A 19,487-nucleotide genomic window follows, 5' to 3' on the forward strand; every position below is an offset into this window, starting at 1 on the left:
GAATCAAATTTAAATGGAAGGCGCTTACACCTGGAAAGTTTTTGCGGATTCTGTTCATAGATGAGAAAAATAAAAAAAAAACTAAAAAAATCGCCGGAGTGCTTTTTAAATCGCGACGACATTTTTAATGGTTTTTTAGGTTTTCACAATTGTAGCTATGAAAATTCTGTATAAGATTGACTTTTATGAGATCTTCGTAGTTTTCACCGTTATTGAGATATTGAAGTTCAAATTAGGACAATGGATTGACTGTATCGCCGAATTATAAAGCAATGCTATACACAGTGCATCTTAACTAACTTTAAATGAAAACTTACACAAGCTTACACAAGGGAAGTTTTTACAAATTTTGAAACAGCTATGTTGATAGATGAAAAAAATCCGAAAACAAGAAAAAATCGCTGGATTGATTTTTTAATAAATCGCGATCAAAGTAAACATTTTTAGGTTTTCACCATTTTGCTTGGAGACCGCCAGTCCTATTGAAATGGGACTAAAGAAAATGTTTTAGCAACGAAAATTCTGTACAAGATTGGCTGATTGATATTTTCCTAGGTTTTACCATTTTTGAGATATCGAGGTTCAGATCAAACTTTCAGATTTTTTCCATAGGTCTTCAGGATTTTGCCTTGAAAACTGCAAATCCTTTCGAAATGGGACTAAAGAATATGTTGTTGCTGTAAAAATTCTCTACAAGATTGGCTTTCGTAAATTTTTCCTAGGTTATACCATTATTGAGATATATAAGTTTAAGGAAATTGTAGTCATGACATTGTTTTATAAGGAGGCGATACAGCCAATCCATTGTCCTAATTTGAGCTTCTATATCTCAATAACGGTAAAAACTACGAAGATATCATAAAAATCAATCTTGTAGAAAATGTTCATAGTTACAAAATTTTCTTTAGTTCGATTTCGTATGGACTTGCGGTTTCCAAGTAAAATCGTGAAAACCTAAAAAACGCTTAAAAATGTCAAATTGAATCGCGATTTTTCTAAAAAGCGCTCCGGCGATTTTTTAGTTTTTAGATTTTTCTTATCTATGAACATTGTAGTTTCAGCATTCGCAAAAACTTCCCAGGTGTAAATACATTCCATTTAAATTTGATTCAAGAGCACCGTGATTGACGTAAGTCTGTAAGAAACTGAAGTCCATTGGCCTTGATAAATAATTTTAATCATTCTCCAGGAACTAGATCTTTTCTGATTATCAATATAATTAATAAAAAAGATGATCCCTTTTATGCTGCGAATATCTTAATAAATTGTCCTGATTTCAATATACCGAAAAAATGACAATGTTCTGAAACAAAAAATATCTTTGAAAATAATGATCAGTTAATTAATTAATTTTGTAATATCAACAAAAAATGAAGCGACCCTCTGACGTTCTCCATAAAATTCGATTACAAAATATCGAGAATTATTTAATTTGTATTGCTATTTTAAGAAAGCATTTCTTTATTATAGATTTGTTAATACTGAATAGGAATATTTATAAAAGCCAAGACCGAAATATTTTGTTTACATACAGACGCATCTATACAAAGGAAAGGAAAATATTCGGGCAAAAATAAAAGAAACAAAAACAAAAACATAATGAAAATGATATAAATATCAAGTACATACGTACAAATATACACATGAAGATATATGTTTGACCGTACATACATATATGAAACATCTGAAACAAACAGACAGATAGACCGACTTGTATTTTTTGGTTGCTAAAAATATGTATACTCTCTTGATGTGTGTCTGTCTGTGTTTGATCACAAATATACATATGCACCAACACACATACAGATGTGCTATGTACAGGGGCATACTTACATACATATTTAATACGAAAACAATGTATGGAACAAAAATAAATCCAGAGAAATAGTATTCGAATGTTTGAACATCGAGTGCCGACCCCCCGCCCATGATTCACTCTCTGTGCACCCACACCGATGACCCTAATGCAAGAGTTTATTGCGGTGGCGTTCTAGGTTGTGGGTGGAAATGGAATGAAATTTTTGTTCTAGGAGACGGGGGTATTTTGGTCTAGTTCACAAACTAGGAAAAGGTCCATATTCTTCTTCTTACACACATACATATATGTATGTAACTTCTATGTATGTAAATCTGAAAGGAAGTCAATAAATGCATGCAATTTTTTGTTGGCCCAGTGCCCATTGATAAATATTTGTTTGGCATGTTTGTTGATAAATTGTTGTTGCTATTGTAAATACGTATGTATGTATATGCGTATTAATGATCACAAAGGGAAGGTGGTTGTAGAAAGTATGAGGCAACAATGGGACACCTAATTCGTGGCAATGATCGTCAACGTCATTACGCCAAGTGGGTAGAATTTTGTTGAAAGAAGTCCATTTAAATGTATTCCAAAACATAGAGAATGAATGGAAAATGCCAATGTGTGGGTAGTATTTGATCGAAAAATTGAGTTAATTGTGTTAAACGATACTTGGCCAAATTTGAAATTAACAACAACAAAAATGAAAGAAAGTGTTAGGAATCCACAGCAATATTAAAGAATATAATAACAAAATTGTTGTCGTCATTAGAATAGCACTGGGAAGAAAATTTGTATTGGATCAGCAAATTACTCTCCCTCTCTCACAATCTCTGTAACCACCCACGACAGATTGCGAAGTATTTTTCATTCTACAAAAACGAAGAAGAAGAAATTATTCTAAACAGTTCAGGTATAGATATTTTATATATTAATATGCATAGATATACACACACATACTTACACATTGGCAGACGTGCATATTTGAGAGTGTGTGTGTGCGTGTATGAATCCCATCGAATAAAGTTTCTATTTCAAAATTATGCTATGAGCTTTAACAACGAAATGAAATGTTTATGATAGAATGACCAAGTTATTGCCATACCGACTCACACACATCAACATACACACACACACACACGATCAGCTAAGAACGCAAGCCAAATGATCTTCGATTCGTTTTTCTCTTGGCTATCTTTACCCCCTACCGCCTGTGTAGGTGCTATTCCTTGGGTATTTGGATGTCTCTTTTCACCTTGCATTCTTTCTCCTTGTCTGGCACATAAGCATAAAGGAGCGCACAGAGCATAATGTTGGACAACGACTCTCCCTAGGATGTCTGAGATACGCAAGCACACATACAAATAACTCTCCGATAAATCCGATGGTATATACATATGAAATAAAGGTGCAAGAGCATGCAGCCACTATTCATCTGCTACGGTGGAAAATACTCAAGTGTCAGTGTAGTGGTGATGAAAATCTGAACATTCTATTTTCCGAAAAAATCTTTAACATAGCGTGTTGTTTCTTGGTAGATCGTCAGTCTGTTTAGTCGAACCGCAGCATTCGCTCCAACGACGTCAGCTGCTCGGACAACAGTAGAGAGTTTAATTTGTTTCTTTTCCCGAAGTAAGTTTTGGCTAACTAAAAGAAATATATTAAAAATATGAAAAAAAGACTTTATAAAAAATATGAAAGTGATAATCCTTAAATGAAAATATGAACTGGAAACTTTAATAATTAATAAAATGGAACATAACTTGGCGAGGAACTATTAAACGCAACTTTATGTGGACATCAAAAGAAAAAAATACAACTTAACAGAGTTATATAATATTCAACTATTTCAAAAATGATTTTTAAAATAAAATAATAATATGAGTGAATTAAATGGCGAAACAGAAATTTCGAAAAAAAATTGAAATTGAATCAAGTGAAAATTGAAAATTAAGTGTGTAAAATTGATTGGCCATCATCCTGTACTATTTTCAACGAAGCACTTTTTGTTCTATCGTACATGTTCTAAAAATAGGACATTCTTTAGAACTTGCAACCTCAAAGTGTTACATGATATATTTATTACCGAGTGCTCTCGGCTAAAAGCAAATATTTGCTTCCTATCCAACAAAACGAGCTATTGAAAGCAAGAATGAACAAAAAGAAAACAGCCAAGAAATACAAATGAAAAAGAAATTTAAAAATGTCCCGGTGGCCCTCACAAGTTAATGAGAAAACTTGTGGCTTGCCTGGGCAGAGGCAATGAAAAAAAGTGAAGAACAGATGTTTGTTGTGTGCATGTGGCCAAGAGAAGTGTAAGAAGCTGGGATTAACGATGCATATCAAGTCCTAACCAATGGTCAACATTTTGGATTATACCAAACCCTGTCTGGAATTATGAAGTATTACATAAATAGCTAACACGGAGAAATTTTAATTGCCAATTAAAAACCCACACACACATACACATGTACACACAGAAGAAAACATACTCACTTTTTTCCTTAAACCCAGATCTTCAAAACAATTCTTTAAAATTTTACATTTTTATGCATTTTTTAGAGGGACTCCACCCTTAATTTTAATTCAAAAAGTACTTCTATTAAAAATGTATGTGTAAATTTATGCACTAATACACACCAAAGCGTAGTGAAATAATATTTAATCTCCTTTCTTATTTTTTTCGTGCCAAGGTAAAAAAGTCTTCTCTATTATTCATTCGTTATGTCTGTTGCTCTTCGAAAGAGACTAAGAAAGCTCTCATGGAAATTCAATACGATCTATTTTTAAAAACACACTTTGAGTCAATACCAACATTGAAATGGTATTGGTCACTTTCTCTCTCTCTCTACATACACAGACAGCCAATCGCAAATACACACACAAATATACATACATATATGATATATGTATTAAAACATTAGTGCCTAGATACCGATCTAGTATATATACTAAAAACTTTGAAATGAGAAAATATGAGAGCACACACAAATACACATACATATAAATAAATAATTTTATTACAAATAATATGTCATATACTACACAATTTTGTAGATTTGTAGATATTCCTTAGAGAAGAATATTTTTTAATATTGTTATAAAATATATGTATACCTGTCAGGAACATACGTATGTATGTTGTATGTGTGTTGAATGTACCCATGTCGACATCTATATGTACGAATGTGTGTGCTGAGCATATTATATGCTTAAAATAGGGACTATTTTTAGACACTGTCTGATGCGTAATCTCTGTAGAATTTGTTTACGTTTAGTATCGTCTGAAAAATCATGTGTATAATCTTTGATTATGACTTTGATTTTTTGAGGAGTGATTCGAGAGATAGTTGATGAAATTATATGAATTAGAAAACATCACAGAATTGTTATTGCTCAATAAGTTCTCAGAAGTGGTGTTTTGTTTGGAACAATATTGAAGTGTATTGACTCTTGTTGTTTTGTAGTACAGGTAACAATAACGGCTAAAACGCCGCAGTTGGAATTATTAGGATATAGAATTTAATTTATGGAAGGTCAAAAGAAGTGTATAAGAAAATATCCAAACATAGCTCTCAAACACAGAATTTGACTATAGAAAATTTAAATAGTTTTTGGCGCATCTTCTAATCTAGATTAAAACATTATAAAAAGAAAGAAAACTAAATCACTGTTTGTTTAATTTATTTTTTGTAATTAGTTCTTAGTATTAAAAATAAGCATTTATTAATTTCTATATTTTTTTGTTTGCAGGTTTTTTTAATCCCTAACCATAACCATGTCCGACGATGAGGAGTACACGTAAGTATTAACTCGAACTTGGGTAACAAACCAGAGATTCAATTAGAATACAAACAAAGACAACACAAAATGGCAAAATAGAGATATGGCCATTTGAAATATAACTCAAAAAAATTCTTGAAATTTTTGTTGTATTTCAAAGGACCTCGTCTTATTTTAAGCCCATCAATCAGAATTCTTATAAACAGACTTTGAAAATTACTTTATCAGTCTGGACAAACAGACTTAAACTCAAATTCAGAATCAACATAAAATCTCTTTTCTTTGAATACAAATACTCTGCATTTACATTTACAAAAAAATGGAAACATCCTTGTATCCTATGTGTATTTATTGAACTGTATAAAGAAAAAAAAATATATTTGTTTTGTTAAACTTTTGTAGATAAAATTTGAAAATATTTCATATACATCTAATGTGTAAATATATATAAATAAATTAGAAAATGAAGATAAAGAAAAGGAGTTAAGCAGGAGTTGCTCCTAAACAATGGTATTGTCTTTGTGTAGATTTGTTAGTTTTCCTGTGTATTATACATATGTATTGTTTCGTTATTTAAAGTCATTCTGTTTTCTTTTTCATACGTTTTCCCCTCCATACCATTACACCTGTCTGTCACCCGATCTCTATCCTGATCTATATACATATTATATACAAATAAACAACAACAACACACATTGTTGACCACCATCTGTATCCAAAATGCCCGCCCGCCCATACCATGGTTTGTTCGTTGTTATCGGTTCCTACATGTGTTAATGTTTTGTGTGAAAATGTTTCCCGTAATGAAAACATTTGTTTACCTAAAGCAGTTCCGAAGAGGAGGAGGAGGTTGTCGAGGAGGTCAGAGAGTAAGTATACCGTCATGACTACTGCAAACCAAATGCATTAACATTCCCCCCTAAAACTTGTTTGCAAAACAAAAGTACAACTTAAAATCCTTAAAAAAAAACAAATCAAAAAACATTTTACCCCCTTCCTTTCTCTCTCAAATTCTGTTTATAATTGGCCAACAATAAATGATAAAAAATTGGATTACTATTATTTCCCCACCTCTTTAATCCATTGGTGTTCTCGTAAAAAAATAACAAAAATGAAACAAAAAAACTTTCAAATAACTTCCATCCTGGCTTTCACTAAATGTTGTCGTCTTCCTTGCCAAAACATGAAAACAAATTTTATTTTACCTTCATTTCTTTATTTAATTTCAGGAAGTAAGTTATTGAAATTCAAAGCATTTTCGTTACTTTGGCCGTTAATGAAAAAAAAAAAAAAACAAAATAAAAAAACAGAGTCGAACAAATTTCATCTCATATCTCTTTGAAGATCTAAGCAAAAAGTTTCATAAATTCTTTCCAAAAAACAATAAGCCAAAATCTCGTCGTCCAAATCATTTGTATAAATCTCATAAAAGGTTTTTTCTCGTTTTTTTTCCAAACGCTTTGTGCACAATGATTTTTTGCTTAGATTCGTTCATGTTCTTTTATTTCTATTTTTGAAAATGGACCTTATTTTTAATGTTTGATTTCCTTCTTTTCTTTTTTCTTTCCTTTTTCAATGACAAAAATACACTTTTTGTTGTACATGTTGTTTTTGTTTCCTGTTTTGTTTGAAACGAAACGTATCCAATTGTAACGAATCGAACATTTTGTCGATATATTTAATTTTTGTGCTCGCAATCATCATCACGACTGGCGGCCACATCCACACATATGCTAAATTACTACAAATATACAAAAAAAACATTTTTTTGTTCGTTGCTCTCTATCTATACAAATAAACAACACTCTAAACAAATCAAAATATCATCATTACAAAAATATTAAATATTCGATTGCGTGTACAGAAAACCACCTCAGACACCAGCCGAGTAAGTGATTTGTTTTATGCATTGTTGTTGTATTATGTGAACGTGAAGAATAATCACCCAAATGTCATAGTTGTTGTTGTTGCTATTGTGCATATCGTAATTATGTTGCCTCTTAACTAATTGCGAGCCTAGAGTAAATAACCTCAATCTCAATAATAATACTGTACTATTACTACCTTCCCACCCGATCCATATGTGTTGCATATATTTTCGGCCCCAAAAATTCCATAGCTAAACAACACAAACACGCAATCAATCCTTTGCCAAATTCCAATCAAACAAAAAAAAAGAAATCCAACAAAATTTGATTTTGGGTTAGATTGTATCATCCCGCCACCCCCCATTGGCCTACTTTTGTTGGCGTGTTTGTGTGAATATTCTATGAAAACATTGTTCAGTATTTTTATAAACTTTCGAAATTGAAAACGAAACCCAAATTATTTTAGAATTTGAGTTCGTTTTTTTTTGTATTTAACATTCTCTTGTTAAACCACTACATAAATGAATGTAAATCATTTGGTCACAAACACATCCATGCATTGAAAGAAAAATATCCATTTGTATTACACTCCCATTCCACCACCATCAGTACCACGACCACTAAACACTTTGCTTTTTGCGTGAACATTACAATAAAAACAACGATAATAATAAGTAATAAACAATAAAAGCAACAATAATAATAGTCGTCAACATAACGATAACAAGTAAATAAACATGTCTTCCTTGTAAATGTGTATGTATGTCTGTCTACATTGTATATTCTTTCATGTGATTTACATACACTGTTTTCTAACATTAATCCCCCAATCAAATGCTCAAGTACACTTATTTCGTTTGACGTATACTTATTATTTCCATAATAAAATCACTTATACGCACTGAGTCACGTAGATAGCGAGCCATCATTTATTCATTCAACCACACGCACGCAAGCAGACAAACATCGGAGAGTGTTCCGTATTATATTCAAGGGAACAGAGCCCTTATGTCATTTTTGTTATACCCTACACTTCAATAGAGTTTGTTTTTCTTCTTTTGCACATGGCTAGTTTCCTTTTCTGTTGCCAAAGGGCGAGTATCAAAGAGGGACAGAGTAATGACATCAACAGGCTGTCAACATTTGTTTACAATTTGAAAACCCATCTCAATTCAATACAATTTATGATTTAAATGCCAAAATCAATGGTTTGGAATTAATCGAGTACTTAAGTGCCGATAAACACTCTCGCTCTCCGTGTGTCTCTCTGATGTACGTATTAGCACTCATCGGCTGTTATATGACTGATAAAGTGTTGACATATTGCGTGCCACTTGCTTGGCTAATGATGTGACAATGTAGTGCTGCTTCAAAATTATTCTCAAGGAGATACTTTGATTGCTGATGTTAGAGATCCCATGATAGCTACACCTCCGTCTCACTATTTCTTTCCTTTCATTACATTTGTAACTGATTTGCTTTTTGTTATCAAAAAAAAGAAGAGGTACAGTTTTTGTTTATTTTACCTCCAATTAAAAATAAATATACAGAAAGGACAACTTGTTAAGTGTTTTGTGTGTACGTGTGTGCTGTATATGTTGTAAATATGTAACTGTATGTTGTGTCCCATAGCCCAAACATAAGATGTTGTATAGTGTAGTGGTACTTATGTATGTATGTTTGCGGTTTTTTTTTTGGAAATGCATCATTTTTACCCAATACCCAAAATATACCACAAAGAAAAGAAAACAACAAAATAATACTCATACATACATACTCGTACACATGTATACTGCATACTTAAATAATGTAATAATTACATACATATATGATTTTTGTGAACAGCTTTAATTTGTTACCATTTTTTTGTGAAGTCAGAGACATTACTAATTGTACGTTTTATTTTACCTTCTTTTGCGCTGTACAGAGGTGAGGGTGATCCAGAGTTCATCAAACGCCAGGACCAAAAGCGTTCCGACCTCGATGAACAATTGAAGGAATACATCACCGAATGGCGCAAACAGAGAGCCAAGGAAGAAGATGAGTTGAAGAAACTCAAGGAGAAGCAAGCTAAGCGCAAGATCTCTCGCGCCGAAGAAGAGCAAAAGATGGCTCAACGCAAGAAGGAAGAGGAAGAACGTCGTGTTCGCGAGGTTGAAGAAAAGAAACAACGCGAAATCGAAGAGAAGCGTCAACGCCTCGAAGAAGCCGAGAAGAAGCGTCAAGCCATGCTCCAAGCCATGAAGGACAAGGACAAGAAGGGTCCCAACTTCACCATTGCCAAGAAGGACACAGGCGTGGTAATTATTTCAATTTACTGTAATGCCGTATACTTACTAGGCTTTCTTTTCTCTTTTTTTAAAATTTCCCCCCGCAACCTTGCCACTATCACCTATTGGTCCCATGAAAACAAATATATATTCTGTAAAATATCCAAATTACTGTTCTACCTACCCACCAACCCGCCTACCTGATTACCTACTACGCCTATGCCTACAATTTATTATTATCTGCACCACCAAACACATTTCTAAACACATGTTACTCTTTATTTTTTCTCTTCCTCTACGTTTGTGTCACACATTCATACACTGTGTATGTTTCTCCGTTTGTCCCTCTGTCTGTCTGTGTCTTCTATGTCCACCTGTTTTTGTGTCTGTCCGTCTGTCTGTCCGTGTGTCTGTGTACGTATGACTGTGTGATCTTAATGATCTTGATGGCGTAAAATATACAGTTGGGTCTCTCCTCCGCTGCCATGGAGCGTAACAAGACTAAGGAACAACTCGAGGAAGAGAAGAAGATCTCCCTGTCGTTCCGTATCAAGCCTCTTGCCATCGAAGGCTTCAGCGAGGATAAATTGCGCGAAAAGGCCCAAGAATTGTGGGAACTCATCGTCAAATTGGAAACTGAGAAGTATGACTTGGAAGAAAGGCAGAAACGTCAGGACTACGATGTAAGTATATCAACATATAATCAGGTACATGGAGCAGTGTCATGACATATCTCTCGTTTTCCCCATAGTTGAAAGAATTGAAGGAAAGACAGAAGCAACAGCTCAGGCACAAAGCCTTGAAGAAGGGTCTCGACCCCGAGGCTTTGACTGGCAAATACCCGCCCAAGATCCAAGTCGCCTCCAAATACGAAAGACGTGTAGATACCCGCTCTTACGATGACAAGAAGAAACTCTTCGAAGGTGTAAGTATTTATCCAAGTTATTGTCTGTTTTTTTTTTTGATTTTCATAAATTTGTGATTCAATGCAATGGGTTTTTGAAATGCTGGACAACAACAACAATAATCTTCGTAATAATACAATATCAAAAATAATCGTTTCTTTGCCATTTCAAAGGGTTACGATACGCTCTATAAGGAAACTTTAGAGAAAGTCTGGCAAGAAAGACAAGAGCGGTTCACACAACGATCAAAATGTAAGCTATAACATAGCTAGCAAGCTGCTCTAAGTTGTGGAGTGATGTTCGTTTACATGTCCATATGTTGCGTTTTGTTATACCCACCCGGAGCAGATCCAATCAACATAAATCTGCTACTGCTCCGGTTGTGTTGAAATGTGTTTTAATGTTAATTAACAACCATCCTACGAAATCAAATCCAATTAAAGAAACCTGATTTCCGCACACTGTCAGAACACTCTGCCAATTCCCCAGAAATCACAGTTCATTTTGAAATCTCCCCAAATTATTATATAAAAAGGGAGGACTATTGCATCGATCACAACATAAATTTATACTCTTACTCTCTCTCTCTCTCCCCACAGCTACACTTAATACAATTACACAACAATTACATGTCTCTCTCTCTTTCTTTTCTACTCTTGTCTATTTTTATGATGACGTTGATTTAACCTTTACATGTTAACTGTTACCCATCTATCTGTCTATGTGTGTGTGTGCATCTTGTTGTCTCATATGCTAATAACCCTCATTAGGGCTGGGAAGAACTCGGCAAGGAGGTCAATGAAAAGATCTGGAACGAAAAGAAGGATCAATATGTCGGCCGTCAAAAGTGTATGTATTCTCTACTAATCGAATGGATTCTCTCTGTCTCTCTCTCATACGCATTTGTTTGATCAATTTTGATTTTTGTTGAAAATGCGTTTTTTGTGTTTTTTGTGAATCCCTCTATGACACCACAACCGAAACATTCATTAATTGATCTTTTCTTTCCCCCCACTATAGCCAAATTGCCCAAGTGGTTCGGCGAAAGACCCGGCAAGAAGGCTGGCGAACCCGAGACACCCGAAGGCGAGGAAGATGCCAAGGCTGATGACGAAATCGCTGAAGAAGATGAAGAAGTCGAGGAGGAGGTCGTCGAAGAAGAGGAAGAAGAAGAGGAGGAAGAAGAAGAGGAGGAGGAAGAAGAAGAGGAGGAAGAAGAAGAGGAAGAAGAAGAAGAAGAGGAGGAGGAAGAAGAAGAGGAGGAGGAAGAAGAGGAAGAATAAATTAATTTAACTACATTTAATAAAAATAAAAACCACCAAAACAATATAGTTATTATTAGCTTATTCTACCGCTATCTACCGATAACAGCCACAAAAACCAAAGATTTTTTAATGCCAACAATTTATAGAAAAAGAAAATAAAAATGAAAGAAAACACAAGAACATTTCTCCAAATAAACATGAAAACATATATCGTATGAAAGAAAACAACAAAACAACAGCATCTTTTCATAATCACGATTTTATGTAAGTCGTTTTAAGTTGCGCGCTCTCTCTCTCGCTCACTTACAATCTGTATATCTCTCTCTTCAACCATATTTAACACTCGCACCTGCACACACTCTCTCTGTCGTTAAAATCCAAAGAAAAAAATATATATCTGCCTATATTTAGTCAATCAATTCACGCATTACTCACCCACAAAAACTCATACGCACACATGCCAACTCAGCTCTCTCTCGTTTCGTATTTGAATTATGTAAACTATTATTTGTAATTTTTAATAAAACAAAACAAATTTTTACTACGAACATCATTAGAACTTGAAAACTCAATCGATTACCCTGGATATTCTATACCCTTCAGAGTAGTTCACAGTAACATATATACACATGTACATGCGCATAATGTCAGTCATGCACATGCATACATCAAGTTTCCCATTGACAACAGATACACTCTCGCTCTCGTTCGATCGATATTCCTACATTGTTTAAGATTGATTTAGTTGTTTCGTTTTTTTGGTTATAACAATTAAATGATGATTTTTTGATTAAATTGCAAAAGTATTTGAATAAAATGTAAAAAAAGAGTTTTGAAAAACTAGAAGATATCACCACATTTTTCTGATGTTGTGATGAAGATTCCGACACATGTTTATATGGAATAGTTCACTACTTGGTCATGAGTATGGGTGTTTGTGCGTGGAGTAAATTAGTCGATATGAAAGAAGACTAAAGTGAATACTTTGAGGTAGGTCAACAAGTATTGTTGTTGAATGCTATGCTATGTATTCTCTTGGCTTCAAATAACATCCCGAAAACACACTCATAGTTAAAATGGGGGCGATGAATTGGTATCATTATACCCTACATCACCTTGTGGTAAGGGGCATTATGTCTTTGTGCATTAGTTTGTAACATGCAAAAGGAAACGAGATAGACCCATAGTTCCTTTTAGGGATATACATAGAAGCACTTTCTGAGTCGATTTACGCATGTCCGTCTGTCTATCCGTCTGTCCATGTATTTTTGTAAACAAAGTACAGGTCGCATTTATTTATCTTAAATGTAGTTTCGCATGAAAATTGGGGAAGATAGTTTTTTTGGCCGAAGGACGAACGCTATTTATTTTGGTAAAAATCGGTTCAGATTTGGATATAGCCCCCATATATATCTCCCCCGATTTAAGGCATTTGGTGCACGAAACACCCTATATATGTCCGATTTCAATGAAATTTGGAATGTGCGGCGGAATTTAGTCTAGTCAAATTTGGATATAGCTCCCATATATATTCTCGGCCGATTTTAGATATTTGATGCACGAAACGCGCTATATATGTCCGATTTCAATAAAATTTGGAATTTTTCCGGGATTTGGCCTAGAAATAAGTGTGCTAATTTATATCAAAATCGGTTCAAATTTGGATATAGCTCTCATATATATTTTAGGCAGATTTGAGGTATTTGACGCACGAAACATATATGTCCAATTTTGATGAAATTTTGACTATGTGACGGAATTTGGTCTACAAATAAATGTGAAAAAGTATATCAAAATCTGTTCTGATTTGGATTTAGCTGCCATATATATTTTACATATTCACAGTGGTGTAGGGTATTATATAGTCGGCCCCGCCCGACTTTGATCCTTTCCTTACTGGTTTGTCTCTTAAGACTATGGTATTGAGTGTACGTAGATGACTGCGGAATAATTGGACATATGAAAATGATAGCTGACATTAGAGTTATCGTTTCTTAACTCTATCGGTAACTTTCCACGTCGTACACCCATACAAAAGGGTAAATTTGATAATGGAATAGTATGTGCGTTGTTTGGTCCAGAATTAGTTCTAAAATTCAAAATTCTTTTGATATTCAGATATTTTAGTTTCATCATCAAGATAACAGAATGTATAAACTGAGACATACATAGCTCATTAAGCTAATTTTAGGTATTGTTCTTAATACTCTCGTATTTCGGTTTAGCTGCATTTATGTGTAAGGCACAGCTACCTCTCAGGTTATCGTGACGTCAAGTAATATAATAAAAGTTCAATATATTCGCCACTTGTATAATTTCACATATAGTCAAGGTTAAAGGTGTCAAGAACATTTTTCAATTTCAAATTCCACTCATCGTCTGCAATTATTGATTACCGCTTCGGTAGCGAGATAAATTCGAAAATGCTTCCGGCAAAGTACGGAAGCTCCAAAAATTCTACGGTAATCAACCGCCTAAAACGGCTTTTGCACTAGAGCTTTTTGCTGGGTTAACCTTCTTTATGAGGATTTATTTGACGTTTACTGGGTTAATCCGTTTAAGTGAAAACGGGGTATAAAGGTTGAGTATGATAACTTACAAATCAATATTACTTCTTTCAAACATACATCAGGTTCCAAAAAGGTTTATCTTAAATGTAGTTTAAAGGCTCTCACTGAAGGTTGTCCTTGTAGCCGGGAGCTCAAAAAAACCTAAGGTGACCAACATAATAGGGTGCCACCGTGGTGCAATGGTATGCACACCCGCATTGCACGCTGAAGGTCGTGTGTTCGATTCCCCGACCAGTCAACATCAAATTTTCAACGGCGGCACAAGACCCCTCTGTAATGTTGGCGACATTTCCTGAGTATTTCAGCCATGTACAACTTCTCTACAAGTGGTGCCTTAAGACACGCCGTTCGGAGTCGGCGATAAACAGTAGGTCCCATATCATTGAGCTAATATGGATCGGGGTACACTCATTGATATGAGAGAAGTCTCCCTTGTCCCGTATGGGATGTTTGTGGGACCATTATTATGACCAACATGATAACTATTGAAAGCTGCTAACTCCTTTAAAAAATTTTAACAATTTTGCGTTTATACAAAATGTATGTTCATTTCTTCGAATTTTTCCTAGAGGAAGCCTAGAAGCCGACATTTGCCGAGATAGGGTTCTCGAAATTTGCCTTTATTTGGGGCCACTACTTCATATACCTCCGGCCCAAAAGTGCAGTTGGATCTAGGCTTTTACTGCATGTAGTTGTTTACGAGAGAACATGTTAATATTATAATAAAGATAGTGAATGTCTTGTACGAGGGCTGAACGATAACTACCTGGCCTAACAATGAAAACGCGAATATTTACCATGAAAAATATTGATTTATATGCTTTCTCATGCGTTCAAACCAATTATTGAATCCCTTTTCCCACTCCGATTTAGACACCTCCAAAACATGGTTTTTGAACGCTTTTAGAGCATCTTCTGGGATGTACGACCCATCAATTCCACCTTTTGTCCGGTCAAACAGGCGCTGGTTTGAATCGATGTGTGAGAGCTCTTGTTCGTTTTTCGAATTCCTCAGGAGACTTCAGGCAAACAAATTGTAGTGTACCACTCTGAATTAACCGTCCTACATTTCTAAAGCTGTATAGTTTTGCCGAAGAAACAGGCGATCATTTGCTTCGAAGTGCTTTTAACATGAACAACTTTCGTTGGATTTGGCTCGCTTTCGAAGACCTAATCGGTCGATTCCTGTTTTGTTTCGGGCGCCTAAGCATAGATGCAAGATTCGTCGCCTGTGACGATCTTATAAACGTCGTTTGAAGCACAACGACCGTTTTTATTCATTATTTCTTTGCACCAATCCACAAGAACGATTGTCCAATTTTCTGGAGCTAATGAGGATAATCCACTTTTGGGGCTAGGTGTTCATGCAATATCAAATATTAGTTGGTGGAAGAAATGCCCAAGGATGCCTCTATCTCACGGTATATAACATGGCGATCTTTCATTATCCGTTCACGCACGGCTTAATTTTTTTTCTGGCACACGGCCGATTGTGGTCGACCCTCACGACCTTCGTTTTTTGGCTAGTGTCGGCCACGATTGAATTCACTAAACCAATTTTTCATAGTGCTATAGGATGGCCCTTTATCAACATACAAAGATTTAATTTGATCAATGCACTGTTGCCGTGATTATTCACGTCGAAAGTTGTAAAGAATGATCGGACGAAAATGTTCAGAAGTAAATTCCATTTTTGGAGCAAAGTGATTTTTTTTCAAGGCACTATAAACAACACAACACAAGGAACTGTCCTGAGTACGTTAGTCTAAAAACTTTCAAACTTTCCTAAAAAAATTTCAAATGGCGCCTGGCAACACGCAATGTTGCATTTGTAGCTTTGGTTGCCACACATAAGATAACAAAGTGTGTCTACGACCTCTCCATAAGATTGTATGGCAGATGCGTACGTATACATATGTGCACTCTCCCTTTCTCTCCTACAAACTATTCTAATTTAGGTTAAGTCATATTTTACTATTTAGTTATTAAGAATATTTTTACTTTTAATAAAACAGTGCACTACATACATTTAAATAGGAAACACTTTGTGTAGTGTTCTTAGATAAAGGTTTATCAGTAGTATTTGTGGTCCCTATTACAAGGGTATGGTTCCTAGAAATTGTCAAGACCTAAATGCTTACAAATGAAATTGAATTACATTAAAGACGTCAAATGCAATATCCATGAAAGGGGCAAGTCATTTATTTTGGCAATGGTTATGCTGACGTCTCCAACCGACGTTACATTGTCATTCAATGGCTTTTGTCCTAACTGCTGCTGGTGCTGCCTTGGTGATGCTGTTACTGTCATTGAGGCTGTCTCTTTGTTTCTGGCTATTGTAAGTTCCGTGCTATCTTAAATTAAAATCTTGGCAACTTGCTTACGTACATAATTTAACACTTTCACACATACATGCACCCAAGCATATAAACACACAAACATACGCACACAATTTATACACCTAAATGCGTAGATATGTGTTTGGAAGTTCTAACGAGAACCTTGTCCATGCTCAATGTAACAAATGGTAAACGGAAATAACCTGGTTTATTTCATTTATGGTCGTATATGTGCTCATGTATGTATGTATGTATGTGCAAACCTGTATATGTGTTTGTCCCTAAGATTGACATCTAGTATGCTGAAATGTGCGTTTTAGTAAATTCTTCAGTTATATGTGTACATATGTACATACATATATGCGTGCTATAGTGAGTTGGATGTTTAGGAGAGGAGAAGTATAAAGGAAGGATGTTGATGACAGCATCACCCTGTACGCAGCATGGCACGTATAACAATTTTCTTGACATGTTCTCACCACTTAAGCCAAAAGTTTACTCTATGTAGTGCATGTAAACAACTAAACTTAACAACAAATAAATTATTTTAGTTGAGGTTTGGCTACATCGTAACTATTGCCTGGTATAAATGTGCAACAGCAGTAAATACATATGCCTGCATGAGTCTGGGTTTTTTCCCGGCCCGCATATTAAGCTAGGCTATTTTGGGTTTAAAAGAGTCATATCGGAAGGGTAACTGAGACAGTTTTCGACACTGATTTATTGATGTTTCTGGTCCACTACTCTGTGTAGGTCGATAACACACATTGATTGTTGCAATTAAATTATGACTGATAAAAACTATTTCGGTGTACCCACATTAAGACACTCATGGACATATATATGTATGTATAAATATATATGTTTATATGCATTCGATTTCTCAAGCACAGTAAGTACGGAAATATTGAAGCACATATCCTTAGTCGAGTACCTTCAACTGTGAACACCACAACAAACAATATTCCGAGAAACATTGAACCCTATTTACTCCAGAAGCAAGCAACCACTTGGCTCGTAGCAGTAACGTTAACCGGAATAAAGTATATATTTTATATTCAGTACGAGGAAATACTTCGGTCATAATAAACGTTCACCGTTACGCAGTACAGCTGTGTAGTGTCATAAACTAAAACATGAAATAGAATTAGGAACGCATGACCATACAAAAACTTATAAATAGAATTCATACAAAATTGAGTCCGACCTACTAGTCTTGTTGATGGCTCGACTTGGCTTCGTTTTGTTATTTTTTGTGTCTGTATGGTAGTAGTCTGAGATTGTTTCGTCACTTGTTAATCTAATGTGACGTATAAATGTCATAACGTGATCGAACATAATGTTTGCACGTACTTTATTATATAATCAATGTTCAATATGTTCCTTTCACAATCTACAACCAAGGCCTATTTCGACGTGAAGTGCATACTAAGAAGATTCACAAAGCATCAAATATAATATTAAGTTATGAGCTAATATTAAATGTTATGGCAATAGCAAGTCACCCACATGCTGGAGAATGTCAATCAACAATCAAGCAAAAGACTTTGAAAGTGTTTTTAAAGTTCTACGGAGGCAAATGTTGACGAATTTAAAATGGCAAAGTCGAGGACTTTGCCAGCTCAGGTGGACACTGACCTTGAAGTGGTGTCTGTTGCGGCACGCATAAGAACAATAACAACTCGGGTATAAGCGTAAGGCCAACAACCACTTACTATGAAAGTAGTGCCAGATTTAAAAACCTTGTCATATAGGATGCTTTTCGGCATCCAAGGTACGCGTCATTATGTGTCACTATGTGGTTCAGGATCATTCTTTCCTTGTAAAAATTCTGTAACTTTTGAACTCTTTTAAGCAAAATACCCATTACGGAACCCTATTAACCCATTGTTTTAACAAGGTAATGTAGCGCGATATCAGTAGTTATTTTTTGACCACTTAAATATGTAGTTAGAAAAGTAGTGATGACTTTTAGTAACCACTACTTACTATTAATTATTACTGTGCTGTGTAAACTCATAACATCTTCTTGGATTACATTCTGTGGTATCTTTATAATTGGTCTATATTATGACATACGGTTTTTTTTTTCAAAATGGCATCGATTTCGTTAATTGGCTGGTTTTGATTTCCGTCTTGCTTGAAATACTCACTCATACACTGAAAAGTACTTCAAAATTAACAAATACGATGCACAATGAGTTTTGAACAATTTTACCATGAACTAGAACTAGTAGCTGTTCTGAAAAAGCCGCACGAAACAACCATAATACAAGGTGACTTCAATGCAAAAGTCGGACTGGGTACAAGCAACGATAAAGGATACAGACTAGTAGAATTCTGCCAAGCACACAAAATAACAGTCATCTACTCGTACACCCAAGAAGGCTATATACTTGGAAATCTCCAAGAGACAATAAGGACAACTTTATACCGAATCAAATCGATTATATAATAATAAACAGCCCATATTGCATAAGTGTAACAAAATGCTCGACTTTTCCAGGAGCAGACGTTACGTCTAACCACAACCTCTTATTGGAAATGGAAGGCCAAAAATTAAAGTTGAAAAACTTAAAGACCCCTCAATAAAAAGAGATATAAAAGAGCGGGTAAATTCCACACTGGAGAGCATCAATAGAGAAGACCTTGAACATATTTGGAATAATATAAAATGCAAAATTAA

General features: G+C 34.9%; 1 protein-coding gene across 20 annotated transcripts; it reads left to right on the forward strand.

Moving 5' to 3' along the window:
- Positions 1-2,573: 2,573 nt before the first annotated feature.
- Positions 2,574-12,125, forward strand: up (Troponin T, skeletal muscle). Of its 20 annotated transcripts, XM_073978345.1 has the most exons (10): positions 2,574-2,714; positions 3,021-3,433; positions 5,555-5,602; positions 6,412-6,457; positions 7,449-7,472; positions 9,380-9,752; positions 10,187-10,405; positions 10,474-10,647; positions 11,398-11,476; positions 11,648-12,125. In XM_073978345.1, the coding sequence occupies exons 3-10, from the start codon at positions 5,590-5,592 to the stop codon at positions 11,908-11,910; spliced, it is 1,191 nt and encodes a 396-aa protein (XP_073834446.1). In that variant the 5' UTR covers positions 2,574-2,714; positions 3,021-3,433; positions 5,555-5,589; the 3' UTR covers positions 11,911-12,125. The 20 variants fall into 20 exon arrangements, with proteins under 20 accessions (XP_073834446.1, XP_073834456.1, XP_073834458.1 ...); XM_073978338.1 differs by lacking the exon at positions 2,574-2,714 and having other exon boundaries at positions 3,191-3,433; positions 6,412-6,453; XM_073978348.1 differs by lacking the exon at positions 2,574-2,714 and having other exon boundaries at positions 3,197-3,433; positions 6,415-6,457.
- The last annotated feature ends 7,362 nt before the right edge of the window (positions 12,126-19,487 follow it).

Source organism: Musca autumnalis, unplaced genomic scaffold (assembly GCF_047663935.1).
Source record: "Musca autumnalis isolate F117 unplaced genomic scaffold, ASM4766393v1 scaffold_3, whole genome shotgun sequence".
Classification (NCBI taxonomy): Eukaryota; Metazoa; Arthropoda; class Insecta; order Diptera; family Muscidae; genus Musca; species Musca autumnalis.

Bases quoted from the DNA above. Each gene is read 5' to 3' on its own strand.
- up (XM_073978338.1), top strand. From the start codon at position 5,580: ATGTCCGACGATGAGGAGTACAC. The intron at 10,406-10,473 runs GTAAGTATATCA...TTTTCCCCATAG, and splicing joins AGAAACGTCAGGACTACGAT to TTGAAAGAATTGAAGGAAAG. The intron at 11,477-11,647 runs GTATGTATTCTC...CCCCCACTATAG, and splicing joins ATATGTCGGCCGTCAAAAGT to CCAAATTGCCCAAGTGGTTC.